General features: G+C 41.2%; 2 protein-coding genes across 3 annotated transcripts; both read left to right on the top strand.

Moving 5' to 3' along the window:
* The first annotated feature begins 411 nt into the window (after positions 1–411).
* LOC146691590 (vascular endothelial growth factor A-A-like) lies at positions 412–7,238 on the top strand. Of its 2 annotated transcripts, XM_085433489.1 has the most exons (8): positions 412–507; positions 654–747; positions 2,881–2,908; positions 3,000–3,196; positions 3,990–4,057; positions 4,163–4,208; positions 4,288–4,357; positions 6,722–7,238. In XM_085433489.1, exons 2-7 carry the CDS (start codon positions 688–690, stop codon positions 4,309–4,311), a joined length of 423 nt encoding a protein of 140 aa, XP_085289615.1. In that variant the 5' UTR covers positions 412–507; positions 654–687; the 3' UTR covers positions 4,312–4,357; positions 6,722–7,238. The 2 variants fall into 2 exon arrangements, with proteins under 2 accessions (XP_085289615.1, XP_085289613.1); XM_085433487.1 differs by lacking the exon at positions 412–507 and having other exon boundaries at positions 550–747.
* A 5,277-nt stretch (positions 7,239–12,515) lies between these two features.
* Positions 12,516–17,928, top strand: cipcb (CLOCK-interacting pacemaker b). Its single transcript, XM_085431462.1, is given in 5 exon segments — positions 12,516–12,911; positions 13,624–13,784; positions 13,884–14,056; positions 15,281–16,110; positions 16,112–17,928. Coding segments are annotated over 4 exon segments (1,161 nt in total). The 5' UTR covers positions 12,516–12,911; positions 13,624–13,675; the 3' UTR covers positions 16,161–17,928.
* Positions 17,929–20,272: the final 2,344 nt, after the last annotated feature.

The following is a 20,272-nucleotide window of genomic DNA, read 5'->3' as shown; positions in this document are numbered from 1 at the left end:
CAAAATACACAAGCATATTTTATTTAATTATGAAAGCAAAGGATAAGCGAAAGAGAATTAATGGATTTCTAAAAGAAACTAGAAATATTTATACAATAAATACGAAAGAGCCTAAGGATACAATTTAAAGCTGGTTCTTTATCAAGTTGTTTTTTTTATTTTTTATGGTTTAATGATTCACAGGTCAGCGTTAAGTGGTTTAACAAACAACCAAAACTTTCCACTGAAAATGGTCAGGTGCAAGAACTGGACTGAAAACGAGTGAAAAAGCAGCCAGAATGGAGAAAAAGGTTTGGAACAAAATATAAAGAAATGAGAGAAGGTTGGAAACTTGTATAAATGTATTCGACTGACTTCTGAAACGTTAAGCTCAGGTTTAGACAGTCACGAGGCTTCATTAGGATCATTTCCCCAGGGACTGGTGTTGGTGTACGTGAGCGACAGGACGGACTGATTTTACATCACCACTTCCCTTGAATTCTTTTCTGCAACAGTCACCGGTTAATGGTAAGCGTATATAGTATACATTCAGCCATGCTGGCGCGCGCTTTTCATCGCAGCCTTCCTCGCCCAGCGGGACTGTGCTCGTTATAAAAGCTCCAGCCGCTTCTCCGCTCTCCCTTCAACATTTTCATTTCTTTCTGGCCGACTAGGGGATAGCAGGAACTCATTCCCGGCAGCAGCAGCATGCAAACTTTCCTCGGAATCCTGCTGCTTCTGCTGGTCCTTCAGCGGGTACCTGCGCAGGTAACTCCACCACCAATTGGATTTTCTCTTTTTTTTTCTTTTCATTTTCCTTTTAAGGTAAGGGTTTAAGACCCATCACTGCATTACTTATCAAAGTTAAAGCGGGCTAAACTTAAGACTGAATCTCTCTGGCTGGAGTTTAGTGAAGTTAAAGAGAATTAACCTTGTCCTTTTCCCCGACTTTTCACTTGATTCCACGCGTGACAGCATAAAACAGCTGTACCCCCACAGTGAATGCGCTATCTGCATTCATAGTGGGTTACCAATAATCTGTGTAGACGTAACTATAGCGTCAGATGTGTGTTGCTCATGCACACAGAGATTTAACGGGCCCCAGAGCTCAGCTAGAGGCTGTAATGTGGCTGAAACCGCGCTCACAAGCTGTAATTTTGCATGCGATTTGCATGTTTCCTGGCTGTTATGAGGGAGATCGTGACATTTTCTGCGTGATTTTCCCTTGGGCGCTTCTTCTTGGTGTGCAGCTTCATACCCGAGGCCACACGGGCACATTTAGTATCACCCAGCAGGGCGCTAAGCGTACAACGAGTATCGGTTACAGTGATAAGGTGTAGGGTTTGTTGGTTTTTTTTAACACACTGCAGAATAGTTTTAGTATCCATTCCCAAAAGCTTCTGGGATATGTGAGTTGAAGAAGACTTTAGAGTCACCTTCAAAAATATTGCATCAGACTAACGAAGATCTCCTTTGTGCTATGCAGACTGCGTGAGACAGAACCACTGGTTAGTACCATTATTATGAATTTCCACTATGGGTCACAGATTTAGTCTGACCGGAGGCCATTTATGAATCTGCCCCCCTTCCTTTCCTCATAAATTACAAACCTAATCAATGCACTGTGTTGTTCACAGCACGTCATGGCTGAATACAGCTGTTGTATGCAGCTGGTCCAACTGGTGGATGCTGCGGCACATTTAACAACTCTTGGCAGAAGCCAACTCGTTAAATTATGCTCTTTTATACTGCCTGAGCTATAGAAGCAGTGTCTGTGTGTGAGATTAGGAAGCCTCCGTTCCCATCCGTGTTCGCAGGGTTATGAGGCCAAGAGAGAATTTTAAAAAAGAGAAAGAGATCTCTTACATTCAAAAGGCAGAAGAGAGCCAAGATCAACTGTGCACGCCCCAATTTGTGGTTCAAAAAAATCGGGAACTTTGCCAGTCCTGAGTCTGCAGGCCGGGCTGTGAGAACTTCAGAAAATTCATGCTGTGTCACATTTTACTTTTCACTTTTTCAGCATCGCTTTTACTTTGGCTGTGGTTAGTGTGTAACAGTCCCATGAGAGAATGCTCAGCTATTCGCAGCAGCTATTCTTCACTGTTATTCTTTGCATGTTTTCAAGGCTTTTTGACCGCGTGATAATAAACCAATTGAGAAATCAGAAGCACTGCTGTTGTTTGCTGGCTCATTTTACAGCTTTTTTTCCCCTGCCGCTTTTCAGCCGCACAGCAGTGCGCTCCTCACACCATATTGCGTCATCCTTTTTTATTATCTCATCAATGTGCCTGCACTAGTTTTATTTTTACACCAGAGGGTGCTCCGTAGCTGCAATGAAAACCATTTCCACCATGCCTGGTTCTGACTAGAGAAAGTCTCCTCAAGTGCTGTGCAATGCTGCAAATATTGATAATGATCTGATACCAAGTAAATACATGGCCAGGACTTTAGGTCACATTATGTAGTTTAAATCTCATACAAACATGCTTTATGTAGTCCTGTGTTGATGGTCTGTTATATCTTACATGTAGCACCATGGTCTTGGAGGAACGGTTTCTCGTTTCATTTTGTACTGTAACTTGACATGATCTGCCATAGACTATTAATCAAACAGATGGGATATTCAACACAACATTTTTCAAAGTGCATGTCTCATGTCTATTCGTTTCATCCCCCCCAAGATCTTTTAATTTAACACAATTCAGTGGGCTACATACTGACATTCATAGATAGATAGATGGTATAGGTATTATTATAGGTGTTATCAGTGTCTGTATTGATCTACCAACTTCTAGGCTCCTGGCTATTTGCTGGTCCTGTATTATCTCCAACAATGTTTGGCTCTTTTTAAAAAAACAAAAAAACAAAACAAACAAATTGAATTATTTTTATTATTTGCAGATATCAGATGAAGGGGGTCCCAATACAGGTAAGAGTGATGCCCTTTATCATGGCCCACTGAAAAGGCTCTCCTACCTGCTGCAAATGACTTAAAGATTAAGATCCAACCTCTTATGTAGTAATTCAGTTGTCTGAGGTGATGGCAAAGTGCTCGTGTCAGGTCATGGACCAGCTGGTGTATGTGTACGATGAGTACCCCCAGTCGGTGGAGAACAACTACATACCTCATTGTGTGGTGGTTCGCCGATGCTCTGGTTACTGTTCGGGTGAGGAATTCAAGTGCCTTCCTACCCTCGAACGCAACGCCACTCTGCAGGTGAATCAAGTTCTGTTCACATCAATTGTATTTATGTAACACTACAACAACAGTCGCCTCAAAGCACTTTATTGTTAGAAAAAGACCCGACAATATTAGCAAGAAAACCCCAACATTCAGACGACCCCCTGTGAGCAAACAATTGGTGACAGTGGGAGGGAAAAAATCCCTTTTAACAGAAAGAAACCTCTGCCAAACCAGGCTCAGGGAGGGTTAGCCATCTGCTGTGATCGGTTGTGTGACCATGTAGCAGAGAGTCAGAGATTAAAAACAAGTAATGATGATATGCAGAGCAGTGTATAATAGTCAAAAAAGGTGAGTGACAAAGAAAAACTGAATCATGGGAAGCCCCAGCTGATTAGACCTATTGCAACATAACTAAGGGAGGGTTAAGGATCACCTGATCCAGCCCAAACTATAAGGTTTATCAAAAAGGAAAGTTTTAAGCTTAATATTAAAAATAGAGAGGGTGTTTGTCTCCTGCCTCCAAACTGGTTCTACAGAGTGGCCTGAAAGCTGAAGGCTCTGCGTCCCATTCTACTTTAAATACCCTAGAAACCTTAAGTAGGCCAGCAGTGTGAGAGTGAAGTGTTCTGTTGGGGTTGATATGGTATGATGAGGTCTTCAAGATATGATAGCGATATTATTCAAGACCTTGAGAAAGAGTTTAAATTTGATTCCAGATTTAATGGGAATCCAATGAAGTGAAGCCAGTATTGGAGAAATATTTTCTGTTTAGATTCAGTGTTTACCTTCATGTAGAGTTTCAGCTTCTTCTTTTTTATTTTCTCAGCTGAAGATTTCTTCCCAAGAACAGCCCGTGGAGCTCACATTTCTAGAACATCAGCAGTGTCAATGCAGGTCCTTTACTGAAAACCTCATCTTTCTATTAAACACTAGATCCAAGATTATTAGTTATGCCACAGCTGACTTCTAAATGTGTCTGTGGTTTGTTTCTTCTCTTAGAGACCCTGAGAATCTTCCGTACTATGAAAGATCAGTAATTAAGTCAGTAAGTAACACAGTGAGTAATGAGTGTTTTGTCTATCAGAGTTGAAAACATCAATATTTCTGATGTCTTTCTCCTGCAGCAGCAGCAGCAGCAAGTCCACTGAGAGCAGACCTCGGAGGAGGAAACATACCAAGAAATGGCTGTAGAAAGTAAGAGACTGATTGCTCCCCTGTGGCACTCACACACACTTTTCTTTTTAAATGATGTTTGGGCATTTACAGCTACATTCATCAGTGTTTCCTCCCCTTTGCCAGACCACCAAGGGCAGCAAAGCTAAGCAATATCATAATAGTCTGGGTGCTGCTGTGTTGCTCTTCCCTTTGATGACCCTGGATAAATTCAACAAGTACTTCTGATGAGTCTGTGCTTCTGTAAGGTCGCGAAGTATTTGCAATAGTCCAGGGTTACTGATAGTCTGAAGGTTAAGTTTAAAAATCTTTTATCGGAGAGAAAAAAATATCATGCATGAGGAAGCGCCGAGGCTTCTATATCTACATTCTTAGTTACAGCAGGCAGCCGAGCCTCTGAGCGCACAACTCTTCACTATGTTTGCACTAACTCATAGGTTTTTGTTTTTTTTCTGGCATTTGGGGATAACGGTTCCACTCTGACTTTGAAATCGCATCTGACAACATGTTCAAATCTAACCTCTACGCAGGGGAAGATACATTTTATTTATCAGGATTTCAATAAATCCAAGCAGTTCAGTCCCAGAGCAACAGCAGAGCCATCATTTTACAGACAGATCAGAGACACTACCAGCTCTCTCTCTCTCTAATGTGCTTTTTTTCTTTTATTATTGATTTTTTTTACAAGGGGAATTATTATGTAATGAGCAGTAAATTAATGCACAATTACAACTTTGCCTCAAAGAGTGAAATGGGTACATTGTAACCAACAGCATCAGGTGGCACCTTATGAAGTTGCTCTGCATAATGGCCTCCTCATACATTCAGATTTTTCAAAAATGTGCCTCCGAACATGAGCTTGATGCTTCAAATTTATAACAGAAAACCTTGGTTGCTAATGGCCGGTGTGAGATTTGGAAAGAAGTCTGTGTCTGTACTGCAGGTAAACAAAAGAAACGATGCCACTAAGTAGCTCTCTGCAACTGTTGCACGCAGAAATCGCTCCCATAATAGGCTCGTCTTTTCATCACCTCCTGAAAGGAACTCTTATTATCAAATAAATTCATGCAGTGAAAGATGAAATCCACAGTCTTTTTTTTCTTTTTAGGGCAAAATTGCATTGGGTGAAACTAACATAAGAGGTGAGGTGTGCAAATGTAGTCTGAGCAGTCTCCGCTGGGTGAATCACTTGGATGTCTTCCAAAGTCACAGCCTCCTTAGTAAAGGAGAAATTCATTTTGTCACTGTCTGAACTGTGGTAACACAAGAAGGGAATTTCAATTTAGAAGCCTCAAGAGGATATGAGTTTTTAAACTTGATACTAGCTTCAGCTGAGCACGGTGATCATATCATCAGAGCCAGTAGGATCTGCAGTGACTGAGTTGGGTCTTTTAAGTACTGGCTTGAAAATAACTTAGGTTGTTTCGGGGGGTTTTAAGTTTGAAGTTGTGGTTTCCTGGTCTTACCATTACCAAAATTCCCCTACTAAACCACCCTTTGGACTTCAGTTTGTCTGCTTGGTGGTGGTCTGCAGGTTTTTCAAACAAAAGCAGCCGAGGAACACGTGTGGTCTCGGTGTTCTGCCTGTTCTGGTCATGATTTGTACGCCGTAACTCAGGCCTGGAGAGCTGCTGTCTCGCAACCCACTGTTTAGTGGTCCGGGGACCACACAGTTGCAGCACAGCTTTAATTTTTTCCATCAGATTCAGAAGGCTGAACTATATTTGCAACTTGAGGGACATAAATATTCTCTTTGATGTCGTCATGTGAACGTTTAGCGAACGTTTGAGTGTTGACTTTGTTTGTCCAGGAGGATGATTTACCTTTAATTTCTAAGAAACTTCACTTTAGACCGTGGCGCTGTCTGACCTCGCAGGCGCTGTCGGCTTGTTTTGTAATCAATCGTAAAATATCAGAACTGCCAACTTAGTGGTGATGTGCAGGGCTGAGATTGAATTTAGCACATCAGTGGGTATCATAGCATTCAAATCCCATTTGAAATTTGAGGATTAGTTTGGGATGTGACATTAAAAAAAACACTCAACCTCATAGACATCTAACTATATAGGAGGGAATGGCTCTACATATGCTCAAGTTATCTTGAAAGGGGCAAGCATTGGATGCAGTGTTTGGGTGGTTTCTGCTTTTTAATGTTAACTAAACACCTGTAAAACTTCAGGACTATTTTTCTTCACAAGTGGACACAAAACAAGGTGAAAACCTTCCATTTTGTCATCTGAGGAAGCTTTTTATACTCTCCAGTCTCATATTGACTTTAACGTCCAGAGTTTTATAGATAGAGCGGGATTGGACACAAGCAATTCGGAACATCTTTATTTAAAATAATAATTTAACCCCTTCATTCGTATGTTTCTGTCTTTTTAGGTGCCAGTTCCAGACAAGAAGATCACTCTTCGCTGATTTGCACCTGGTGAATATGGAGTGGTGAACATCACATATCTCCATCCATTCCCATATATTTTATAACTTATATACTGTTTTGTTTTGGGGGTTTTTGCTGAGTAATCACCAAAGCAACCCTAACCCTGGATGTGTACAGTTCCTTTGGCCATGGCCTCCATTTTTCCGTTTTCATCTATTTATCTTTTCACTTTAAGCTTGCTGCTGTGTTACGTTTTCAAAACAGACACAGTATACAGAACACATACAGAATAGGATCAGAGATAATGGCTGGAATGCTTTGAGCTTTTCAACCAGGTTTAAAGCCTAAATCCATCCCTTAAGTGTTTATTAACTTGTCAGCTTAATGGCATGTGGTGTCTTTGTGATTTTTATTCTGCTGTCTGCATTTTTGTGCCATTTGTATATAAAAGAATATTTATATATGTATCTATTTTGTTCACAATGACTAAAAATAAAAATAAAAATATAAAAAGTGAGAACCCCCCCCCCCAGCCAAGTCATTATTATTATTATTATTTTAATCCTATATCATGTTTTTATCATGGAAAATGATCTTTTTCTGATCGGAGTCTATCCCAGCGGTGATAGGAGGAAAGGTGGGGAACACTCTGGATAGGTCGCATGTTTATCCCTCTGTGGCGTGGTGTTAACCTCAAACAACAAACCAGAATTTTTTGGGTTATTGCAGTGTCCATTTAATTTAATGACTGAAGGCAACCTATTGTTCAGTAAAATGAGGAGGAGATGAGGGACTGACCTTTGACCTGGTGGCGAAGCACTCTTGTCAGGAACAAAATCCACATTGGATGTGGTGCCAGCTACTGCCAAGACTAATATTATTTTTACAAGTTTAAATTAAAACCTATGAGCATGTACACAAATATATAAAGAAGTATATTTGGTTGTTTGTAAATAGATTTTGATATAATTAGTTTCCTAAAACAGCATTTGTTTAGGGGTTTCTTACCTCAGGGAAACATTATGCAGTTAGATCACTTTTCTTGGGGCAAAAACTAAAGCAGAGGTTCTGTTGTTATGGAAACTGATTGCTTTAGGCGCCACCCTGCTACCATTGATCCGATGATTGTCTTGCTAACAAGCTGTTACAGCATATAATACCCAGGTGATCTTTTGAATCAGGCGTGTTGGAACAGGAACTGGAGTCCTCATGAGAACCTCTGTGTTAATGTTTCGAGAGCACTGGGTGGTGGTGTGTATACATAGTCAAACCAACCACTAATATGAACTTATACTAACTTCGGATCAATTCAGTTTTACTTATATAACACCAAATCACAACAGCAGCCACTTCAACATGCTTTATATTGTGAGGTAAAGACCCTACAAAAAATAGAGAAAATCCCAAACATCAGACGAATCTTTATGAGCAAGCGCTTGGAGACAGTGGGAAGGAAAAACTCCATTTTAAAAGGAGAACCAGACTCAGGTAGGGGTGACCTGCTGGAGGGGAGGGGAGGGGACGAAAGACACATTCTGGAAGACAGACAGATTTGAATAAATAAGGATTAAATGCAGAGTGGTGTATAAACTGCTCTGCACAGAGAGTGAAAAGAGGGGAGTTCCTGTCAGTGCTGTCACTGGGCACAAGAACTGTGATTGGACAGTTAGGGTTATTCTCTCAGTGAGGACAGTGAACTTACCCAGAGTGAGAGCGAGTAAAAGTCCCCAGCATCAGGTTTTAGGAACAGTTTTGAGGAACAGATTCAGAAAGTTCCACATAGTATATATAATGTCAGACACAAACAAACACACTGGCCAACAGACTAACCCATGCTGAATGAACGCACACAAACACACAGTTTGGCTGTTGGATGAAGTGTTTGTATGAAAATTAACTTGTTGTTTGCTCAGAATAAAAAATTGAATAAATCGCTTGTTTAAAAAACATTCTGTATCGTGAATTGTTTTGTAAATTTAACAATAACTGACAGTAACATCATCAGGCTAAGATTTCAGGGAATATAAAATAAAACATATTTGCTGGGATGAAAAAGACATAATTCATGTGTTGGAGAAGCTAGGCAAACCAAAAAATCAAAAATGATGCTTGTTTTCTTTTCGTATAGTGTATTGCATGTTTAAAAAAGAAATATTGCACACGTCTGTGTGTGCATGCTGCACCTCTAGGCAATTTAGGAAGTTGTATTAGGCTGTCAAAGACGAAATTACTGCTGTGCCTGACTGACTGGTAAATGCTCACTGCAACATGCCGGTGAGTTTCATCACTTAAAGAATAGGATAGAAGTCTTTTCCGGTCCCCAGTTTTCAGGCACGAAATTGTAATGTGTAGGTCCGACTGATGCTTCCCAGGGATCCACGAATCTCTGGGTTGCACGGTGGGACTTCAGTGACACAGGCTTGATCAGTCCATCTGGTAGGTATTCCACAAGATTGGATCTAAAGAGTTTAAACATGGGGGAAATTCTTCGTATCTTTTATAATATTTTTTGTGTGCATTTCTTGAACCAATCCCATGAAAATTATGTTTTTGGAGTGAAACTGCGAGGCATGTGATTGCCATGTACCTAAGTGGTTCCTGGAAAAGTCCAATACTCAAAGTTTCCACTAAAATAAGACAATCAGTATTAGCTACTTTTCATGTCTTCTTCACCTGGTGGTTTTAATGTTGTTTCCGGTTAGTGTAGAATGTATTAGTACATTAGCACGTAGTCATTTTTTTAAAGTACTGATTTTCTAGTTATTCTCTGACCAAAATCAACCATGCAGGGACAGAAAATGCACAAAATGGCTAAGAATCACAAGAAAACTATTGCATAATTTAACAAAGAGTCAGCAAACTTAGGATAATTCTTTACATGCAGTATTTTTGTTTTTTTGTCATGAACACCGAATACACGAATGGTGGTTTACTGTGAAACATAGTAAGGTCATGAAATAAAACCCACTCCAATTCTTAAAAAAAAAAACCTAAACCCCCTCTCTGTTATCTAGATTTGCAGACGATTAGGGTCTGTAATGTGAGGACACTATAAGACCTTTATCTGCAGAAAACAGTGTGCAAAGAACAGGCGAGTACTGTCCATCCATTCGCTTATCCTTCTCAGGGTCGCGGGGGGCACTGGAGCCTATCCCAGCTGTCCTAGGGCAAGAGGCAGGGTACACCCTGCACAGGTTGCCAGTCTGTCGCAGAGCTAACACACACAGAAAGACAACCATTCACACCTATGGGCAATTTGCATTAATCAATTAACCTATCCCTACTAAGTGCATGTCTTTGGACGGTGGGAGGAAGCTAGAGTACCCAGAGGGACCCCACGCAAACACGGGGAGAACATGCAAACTCCACACAGAAAGACCCCGGCCTGATGGCGGAATTGAACTCAGGACCTCCTTGCTGTGCGGCAACAGTGCTAACCACCATGCCACCGTACTGTTATTCACTTATTTGTATTGCATACAGGGCCTTTCAGGTTCATGTGAGATAAGAGTGTGGTTGAAAGCAACGCTTCCTTATATAGTATTTCACAAATGTGGATTATCAAGCTCACTAGACAAGGAGCAAGCATTTAATGAATTAAATCAGTCATCACTGAATTCTGAATTCATAGATGAGAAATAAGTACCATGTATTACTCTCTTTATGCCCCCCCCCCAAAAAAAAAACAAACAACAACAACAACAATAAAAACAAAAACAAAAAAACAAACAAAAATTGAGTAGTTAGAAGTTTCAAAAATGTTTCTGAATTATGTTTAAATGCATTTTAAGCAAATATTGAAACAGAATGTGTAGTGTCACATTCAGTGTCACAAGTCCCCAAACGAAAAGTTATTAAAACATGTTAACATAGGAAAGGACGTCACCTGGAGTGAGCACTCAACCCTTTTCTGGATCTAATTCTCCTCCCAGCTGCTTCACATTTGGCTGCAACCTGCCTCCGTGTGAGCTGAAGGTTTCTGCACATTTAAGCCAACAGAATCACATCATCTGCAAAAAGCAGAGATGACATTCTGACAACACCTTCCATGCCTTGGCCGTACATTGAAATTCTGTCCATAAACAGAAATGGTGTCAAATGGCAGCCAGTGTTGTGCAGTCCCACATCCACAGAGAAAAACTCTGACTCATGACTGGTAATGTGACCCAAGCTCTCACCAGAGTTATACATGGAACAGATAACCAGAATATATAAAATCATTCCTGGTACCCCATACTCTTTACAGAACATGCAGGGGGATGCAGCTGAATCCCTTCCCCAAGTCTACCACATGTAGACTGAGCAAACTCCCACGCACCTTTGAATATCCTTCAGAGGACAAAGAGCTGGTCCAGTATTCCACGACAAGAACAAAAACCACATCTTTCCTCCTTCCTCCTTCCAAGCAAAGCTAAGAAGGGTGATCCCCAAAGGTTGGAACACATGTACCAGCCCCCTTTCGTAATGAGAAGAACGTCTGCAAGAACCACCACCCCAATCTGCTAGTTCAGTGTGACGGCTCCTGACGTCCACCTAATGTCAACAACTCCACAATATTTACAGCCTTGAGAAACTCAGGGTGAATCTCATCCACCCTGGAAACCCTGCCATTAAGGAGTTGTTTAACTATGTCAGTGACCTCAGCCACAGGGACGTGGGAAGTTGTCCTCTTTGTCCTCAGTCTCAGCTTCCACTGCAGGTGTGTCAGTTGAATTGAGGAGATCTTCGAAGTACTCCACGACCTGGCTATTGAGGTATTGAAGACATGTGACCGTGGCAATATCTTATCCGCCACTTTGTGACAACCATGGTGACGATATGGGACCAAGTGAATAAGTCCCCAGCTACACAGGCCTAAAGACTGGTGGTTGTCAAATATGATGGACAACACTTGAGCAATGTCTGGATGATGCCATGTGTAGTCAGCAGCACAGTATACAATGTACATGGGAAGCCTCTTTGTCCTCTGAATGAAAATCCAGCTCCATGGTCTCACTGAACTCCTTCCACACCCGGGTTTTTCTTCAGCCACTCCCATGAATGTACTCTGCTTGGCTTGCTGGTACTTGTCAGCTCCCTCCCAAGTCTCCGCTGCCTCCTAAGCTATACCAAGTTTCATAGGATTCATTCTTCAGCTTGACTGCCCCCTTTTCTTTCTGGGGTCACGTGCAATGCAAACAAGCACCTTATAGCCATTACTCTACACAAATTGTATTCAAATTAAGATTATAAAAGTAGTTTTAACTTTTCATGTTATCCTTTTGGTCACAATTGTACGCAAGAATAAACCACGTTTTGTTTTTGGCTGTTGTTTTACATGTTTTTCTATTAAATTATTTTAAACGAAATAGGTACTGATTATTTTAAATGTTTACACATGAGCATTTTCCTTCTCTTATGAGATTGTGTGGCTTTGTCTACTCATATACGGCACACTTAAGGCCTCTAGTTCGTTCCGAGGTTCTCGTCTTTTGTTTATTTCTTCAGACATGCTGCAGAGGAGACTTGAGCTCCTTGGGTTAGCTGCAGGCCAGCCACGATATTATGTAATATAGCCTAACAGATCACTCTCACGTCACTGGATTCCCCAACGGTGCATTTGAGATGCCTACGCTGTACAGTACACCTCTAACTGCACAGCGAACACAATGTCCTTTAACTTGCCACACATTTGGCAGCGGTCACGTTTTTCAGCTGCTGGCGCCACTGTCCAATCAGAGGCAGGAGAAGTCTAGGTGGGCGGGCACTGTAGCTAAGAGAACGTGACGTGGCTGACACTCCAGACAAGGGCACGCCTTTAACTACCAAATATGGCACAGTGGCTCTAACGAATATACCGTCCTTTGCATTTCGACGTATTTGAACAATGGCTGCTATATGAGGTGACCAGAAACTCATCCACCATCGGTTACCAGCTTTTGACTTTGAACCTCAAAGGGGATAATTAAACCTATCTGCTATAGGCGGCTGCCACCGTGCTCCACATGTGACCGAGCAGACAGGGCAGGGAGGGGCGGTCTGTCTCGTGTACGGTACCGTGGACCAGCGAGTTCTAGTCAACGTATCTGGGCAGCAGCACCAGCGACCCCACCGAAGAGAAGTTGTTGAGTTGCAGCTATAGCCTCTACCCGGATATACGGTCGTATACGTCGGCTTTAAGGACTACGACGTTTAAGCAGCACCAAGGACGAAGTAGGTGTATTCGAAGTTTTAAACGTTTTGCGGTTTTTTGTGTGTGTATACTGTCACTACTAATAGTGACAGTATAGTACTAGTGCGAGTTGACGCTCTGACGTTAGCTTGGCTATCAACCTTTGGTTAGCGTAAACAATGGTTAGCTAGTTGGTTAGCTTAACGTAGCTAATCCTGACTGTAATAATGAGGTCGTCTATTTTGCGTTTCACAAGTGTTCTTTGTCTTATTGTAAGTTACTTTAAACGGTAGTTATTTATCCCAAAGAACTACCCTTCATCGCATGCACTGTAATAGCTTTATTTAGTGACTGTATTTATCTATGTAGATTGGGTACAGCTGAATAATTTGACATTTATATTTTATGCAGGCGAAGTTTTCTTGTATTTCCATTTAGTTACGTTAATCACACACGTTTTGGGTGAAATATAAATAAAAGATGACCCAATGGCTAATATTGTGGGTTTGTGTTCTTATAAATTCAGCTGGAATTGTTTAATGAGGTCAAATGAATCTAAAGCACCCACACCAAGAAGAGGGAGTTGTTTATTACAGTCTTAAAAAACTTTATGTCTATGTAACTGGTCGCGTCAGCTAAAAAGATGACCAACAGTGTCTATTTCTGACTTTACAACTTTATGTCCTGCCATTGCTATGTAAAGAGGGCCTACTTAGTGTTGTCTCAGCTTTCGCCTTTGATGTGCTGATGTAGTTTTGTGAAAGCTTCCGGAGAGCTGGACCTTGTCAGTGCTGCGGGAAGAGCGATGACCACAAAGAGGAAGGCAGAGAATCACACCAGGGCAGGAAACCTTCCTGTCATCATGAAGCCTGGACGCTCCCAAGCTGATTCAGAGAGAGACTCTGGCTTTTCAGGTTTAGTTACACTCCTTCATATCAAAATATTGAAGTGTTTCTGAAGATGACATTTAATTTGAATTGAACCCCAATTAACCCCTTTCATCTGATCTATAGATGCGAGCTCAGAGCACATGAGCACGATGGACACCACAGATTCTGAGGATTCACCACACCCTGTTGTACAGCAGGGACCACGGACCACTGGCTCAGGGACCCACCCTTCTGGACTTGCAGTGGTGGGTGGGCTCTCTCCCATGATCATCATGAACAATGTCCTGCTCAAGCAGGTAATTTGGGGAAAGACTTCATTATAAAACCACAATATTCCAACGAGAAAAAAAAAAGCCAAACAAAAAACCCCCAAAATAAATAATCTCTTGAATTCCATTCACAGTATCAAACCAAGAACTACGTTGTCTTAATTATGCCTTTTTTTTCTTATGGCATCTGAAGAATTTCATTAGGAATAGTGGTGTTGCTCTTAATTGTGTTTCGGTGATACCAACATGGTGTTTTGATAAAGTACAGCTTTCAAGGATTTGTCTTCATAAAATGTAACTGTGTGCATCTCAAGCTTATTTTTTTTTGCCTTGTTTTTCCAGTTTATTTTAGCAGAAATAATAAATTCGGGTGCACTGATTGGGTCACACTTGTTTTTCTCCTAAGGAATGAGCCACATGTCAGGGCCTGACATTAAAGTCAGAAATTGGTGGGCCAGGCCATCTATATTGACAAGGAAGTTGATTTAGCGATATTTGTGTGCAAAAGATTTATTTCAGTGCCCCCAGAGATGGCAAGTAACTGGATGTGTGAAAATGTGTGACAGAGAATATGGGGGAGCTACTGAGAAAAGCGAAACGAAAACCTTATTTGCTAACTGTAATTCTGTGGTTTCTAAAACCATTTTCACACATGTTCTGTAGCTTTGAGCTTTTCTAGACATTAGCAGACGGGGACACATGTGAGAACACAAAGTCAGAAGTGGTCAGGTCAAACATTAAATGATTGGTAACCTAGTAGAGCACTGTGTGATGCTTGATTGTGCACAGGTATTTGCATGGTGTAACCTCAGCGAGTGGGTGTCATGTGTATTAGCTCCGGCGCCTACACCTATAACACTGTATCATTGTATTTCCTGTAATGAGAGCACATCTGAAATGGACTTGGGTCTGTATGTGTTGTATGAGAAAGGGTAACTTAGGATGATGTTTTGACCTGATTCTTCCAACATTGTCCCAAGGTTGTGTGTGAAAACTGCTTAAACCCACTGAAGACTGGAGATTCTGCTAGTGATGGCAAGTGGAGAATGACAGCTGTCTCATAAATATGTCCTTTTTGGGTTAAAGTGTGGTATGTAGACTTGTACTGTGTGGGTACTCTTCAGAAAGAAATGAGATGATCACACAACAACTGGTTGCTATGTGAGCACCCAGGAGCTCCTTAAGGGACTGTATGAGCTGTGATGCTGACCTGATTTTCAGAGCTTTCAATATCCCTCTTGTTGTTTGCAGCCTGGAGAGAATCCTCCTGCTCTGAAGCCCTGGGGGTTTAGTCCAACTGTGGAGGTGGTTCAGCAGCCTCAGGTGGTCTTTATCCAGCCTGTGGTTTCTCGTCAAGCTTCCTCAGGCACCAAAGAGGCCAACTCTAAACACAGACGCCCTAAGAAGTATTTTCCAATCCTAAAATCCTACCCAAAGATTGCCCCACATCCCGGGGACAGCTCTAGCTCCTCAGGAAGAGGAACTGCCCCCTCAACTTACTCCTCCTCTTCTTCTTCAGGGTCAGAGAAATGTAGTACTTTGACCTCCATCACTCGGGAACACTGTCAGCGAGAGAAGCCACAGAGAAGTTTATGTAATAGTGCTGGTAACTCTGGCCCAACCACTCCTGGTCTTCCTGCAACCCCCACCACAATGTCTCCTTTGCTCCAGAGCAGATCATGTCTCTTAACAGGAGAAACCAACACCACTCCTGTGAGGGAGAGGCCTTCATCGGCTGTCAGCCAGGCAGACTGTACGACTTTGCTGTCTTTCAGTCATGCTACTGGATCCAAAAACTTTACACTCCCTGTTTCCCCAGCGGTCGTCTCACTGAGTGAAGGTAACGACAGTGACGGTGATGCTGACACAAGAAGGAAGCGCTTCTGCAACACTTACAACATCCTGAGCAAATCTGGCCTGCTAGACATCACACTCCGTACCAAGGAGCTCCTCAAGCAGAACCAGCGCACGCAGAACGACATAGACCGGCTGAAAAAACAAACAGACCTCTTTCTTCAGGCTCTGCGGAGCGGAGACACCAGCATCTGTGTTAAACTGCAGGCCACTCTTTTGGAAGAAGACAGAGAATGAGAAAGAGCGATCTGTTCAGTCCAGTTTAAAAGCAGATTAGACCTGAACTAGGCCTTCATAGTAATCCTATAGACTTGAGATGGGAAGGAAGACAAGGATTGGTGGTTGGTTGCATACAGAGACAGATGGACCGAAAGTAATGCGTGCCCCACAATACACACCCACCCCCCGGACTCTCAGATAGGCAGCATGCTGTGGCCTACATTTAGGCTGCCGGCTGCCTTAGGGCCCTGACACACCAAGCTAACCTAAAAAAAAAAAGTTGGTGTTGACTTTTTATTGTCTCTCATTTAAGAGTCGCACTCATTGTAACATTATAGGAGGCGGCCAGCTGGCCACCAACGTGCACATGTGTTGTGCACCTGTATGAGGGGAAATATTTATTGAAAGAAACAGTCGGTGTGCTAAGATTATAAATTGAAAATACAAAAACACCCTTATAAATTTTTCGGTGGACATTGTACACTTTGCTGTCAGCCTGTAGTTTCTGGGTTTTTTTTTTAGAAATCTTTAAAAAAAAAAGGTGAAAAACGCAATGTATGGGTCAACAGCCTGTCTGCGAAGGACACGCTGCAAAAATGACAGCTTTGGACAGCCACATACTTCAAGTGCTGACTGCTGGACTACTATTGGCTTGTTGTGTTGGGGACCAAATAAGGCAGACGCAGCTCAATGTTCTTCCTCACTGAGCCGGACTAGATCTCTTCCACTGAAGCTGTGTCCGTGCTGGTGACAATTTTAGCAATCAAAACTCAGAAGCTCTAAGAATTTCTTCTCTCAGTGTAGTTGTAGTACAACAAAGCTTAATTTAAATCCTGACACTGGTCATTTAAATCTGGATACAACATGAGAAGGTGTTTGAAAAGAGAATCTATGTATAAATCAGTCTGATCATATGTCTTGTAGCAAAAATTACTTGCATCATTCATGGTAGTTGTCTTTTGCGTTGCTTGACAGACACGAAGTTGACAGTGAAATTCAAGTCCAATTGAGTTCATGCAGCAGTTACAGTTGCAACAAAAACTCTGACGGTTTCTTGTGTCACACTGAATGTGTTCAGGGCTTCTTCGCCTGTCAGCGTAGTCAGACTTACATGTGCCTACACAGTGTCTTTTGTTGAAGCTCAATTTGGAAAATGTGAGTTGAAAGTTATGGTGTGGCCAGTTGACAGTTAAACTTTGTCTTTCCCATCATGTTGATGGCAGATGTTCCTGTGTGAACTGTCTTCATGGCCATTTAAATGCTTCCCTGACATCCCTTTGTAAATGTTTTTGTTTTTGGCTTTTTCCACTTGTAGTTAAGGCCTGTTTGAGTGTAAACAACACATGGCCGTAATATTAATATTTCAATATTGACTGCCTTCAAGAGCAGAGTTTTTCCTGTATGTTTACATGTGTTTATAGAGCTACTTTTTTCCAACTTTTTATTGTAATTTTTTTTTAGTCCACTAATAAAAACCCCATCTTTTAGAACTCTTGATGAAGACCAGTCGTTGTGCATAAATGGCCTTTCAAAATCCAGATATTTTTAATGTACAGTTAAGTTTAAGTTTCTCTTTTGTAATCATGGCCTTAAAATCCAAACCCAGTGTATGTCAGATAACTTTGCATTTGCACTAAGAAATGTAAAAGTAGCTCTGAAGCAATTTCTGGACAGAAATTAATGGCAGCTATGATACTGTAGCTTTTTTTGTTTTGTTTTGTTTTTTACATGAAGTGTATTACAACACATAAGCACACTACTAATCTATACATATGACTTATGTAGTATAACAATAAATAACATTTTCATCTTTTCTATTACTGATAGTTTCTGCAGTGTTAAGTGTTTTTGTACATTGTGCATGTGATTGTGTAATATTTGATGTGACGGTTCTGTTCCTACAGTGCTTACGTTGACTTAAAATGGTCTCTTAGTGCAGAGGGATACTTTTATATACCTTCTGTTTAAACTTGCCATCTAAGCATGAATACGGTTTATTTAAAATGTTACCATAAAACGTGGAGGTGTCTGTCACACAAACAAAAACTCAGAGGTTTGGTTTCTTTCTTGAATGAATTGTTGGTACTCTGCAAAACAAAAAAACATGACGTCTGTATTGTTGCGCATTTGTCATGTATTTGCTTATTTGGAGTGCTCTCAGCCTACATCTTGTGTTTTATCAGTAGGCAAACATGTAAACACTTCTGTCCTCAACTCTCAACATCGCAAATATTTTGACTCTGGGGGAAGTGCCAGCTGCAGATTACAAGTTTCTAAAGTGAACACAGTAAATTCTTTGATTTGCTTCCTTCTTAAGCTACTCCCAAACCAAATTTATAATGTGAGTTTAGGGAGGTTGCGCTATCTGACATCCAGCCTTTTAGGTTGCACTCAAGACTTTGAGGTCATCCAACTTACTCCACCCACTTTCTTACTGCAGTGCACCAATTTCACTGTCAGCAACACAGATACAGATGCATCTGCATCAACAATCTTGGAAGGATTTAGTGGCTTAGCGTCTCTCCTACTGAGAGTGCTGTGGTTATTGTGGCTGGATAAATGACTGCTTGACCCTCAGAAATCATATTTTCCATATAATCTGCAACAAAGTTCAGATGAGTTTTGAAACTCTTCAGCTCATGGCCTTGTAAAACAATTTGTAAAAGTCGACTTTGTAATACATAACACAGCTTCCCACCCCACTCCCTCTGATCCTTCTGCGATTGTTTGTGACCTTATCGTCCAGCATGCAACAGTTTGGAGTATTTTCCTGACCTTTGAGTCTGCTCTTTCAGATCCTTTGTACTCGAGACAGCTGTATTGAGAATAAGTTGTTTCGAAGTCGCTTTGGCTCTAAATGAAATTCCTGACTTGTAATCAGTTATTTACTCCCACTTTATCTCAAATAAGCTCCATGTGTCGCCTTGTTTGATGCATTTGGCTCATAAGTTTCCACTGACTTTCTGCAATAACCACAGATGAGATGTCGAGGCAGTGTCACAGTGACATTCTAAACTTTTCTACAATAACAAGCTAAATATGATGACTGGATTATATGGTCTAAAATCAGTAGATGTTAACAGACCCACCATTCAGTTATGAATTCATTTTTTTAATAAATGGAAGAAAACTAAATTCTTCCATGCCGTAGCCTATATATCTAACTTTTCATATGGCTTTGTAATGCTAGATGAGTAATTTGTCTACCCTATGTTCTTGGTGAAAGCCTTATTGAGATACTCGAGCAGCAGGATGGCCGCTACGATTTTGCTCTTTGTTTTTTTAACTCCCCTCAGCCAACAGCAAATACTATCATTTTACAACTGTCTCACTTTCTTCTGTACTTTCAGGTGCTGTCTTTGCAGAATTCCCTTTATTTTTCCTTGGACCAGGTTTCCACCTCGCACTTTTACCCGAGTTTATGAAATTGTTTAAAACACTCTTGACCGATTTGTCCTCGGCTGTAAATGATTCTAGGATAAATTTTGAGTTTGTTTTCTTAACGGTTCACTGCACAGTTCAAAAACAAGAAAGAAAAAAATCTTAAAAATGTCGGGACGGCCTTCTTCTGAAGTTCTAGCTGTTTTGAGGCTGGTTCACTGCCAGTGGAATAAATCACGTATGAAAAGGTCACTGAACTTTCGACTGAAAATAGCACAAAAACGCTCTGTGCTTTCTTTACATGTACTTGTTGCTACCTGCTCGTGCGTAATCGTTGCCATTATCATGTCGCTGTCCAGGTTTCTTTGTGTGGATGAAGTTCCTTTTTGTGCAGATGTGCTTATGTAATGGACTATTTATGTTTCTGATGATACTAGTGTGTATGCCACATGCTGTGTTCCTGATCATGTTGTGTGACTGCAGTTTTTTTTCTTTGTTAAACGGTCAGCTTGTAGAGCAGTACAGTTTGGTAACACTGGATTTTGAGTTGAGTACTGGCAGCTTTGGTTCCTCAGTGCATTTCAGTCTGCCTTGTCACTTTAAAGATGCTGGTTTCAGTTTCAGTAGTACACCAGCAACAACGATGGACAAAAATATATTTAAATATCAGCTCAAATATATATTTTTAGGATCATGCAGACTGAATGTAATGTGCCTAGCTCGCTGTCTTTTTTTTTCCTTTATAAAATGTAAATAGAGGAAGTTGTTGAAGTCCTCATGATACTTTCC

Source organism: Copadichromis virginalis, linkage group LG15, assembly GCF_057382275.1.
Source record: "Copadichromis virginalis isolate Kocher_CV1m ecotype Utaka linkage group LG15, C_Virginalis_male_GT1.1, whole genome shotgun sequence".
In the NCBI taxonomy this organism is placed as follows: domain Eukaryota; kingdom Metazoa; phylum Chordata; class Actinopteri; order Cichliformes; family Cichlidae; genus Copadichromis; species Copadichromis virginalis.
The sequence above is the reverse complement of the archived record's forward strand: the minus strand, read 5'-3'. Positions and strand labels throughout refer to the sequence as shown.

Coding starts and splice junctions, on each gene's coding strand:
- LOC146691590 (XM_085433489.1), top strand. CDS start 688: ATGCAAACTTTCCTCGGAATCCTGCTGCTTCTGCTGGTCCTTCAGCGG. Junction 748..2,880: donor TTCAGCGGGTACCTGCGCAG/GTAACTCCACCA, acceptor TATTATTTGCAG/ATATCAGATGAAGGGGGTCC. Junction 4,209..4,287: donor AAAGATCAGTAATTAAGTCA/GTAAGTAACACA, acceptor TTTCTCCTGCAG/CAGCAGCAGCAGCAAGTCCA.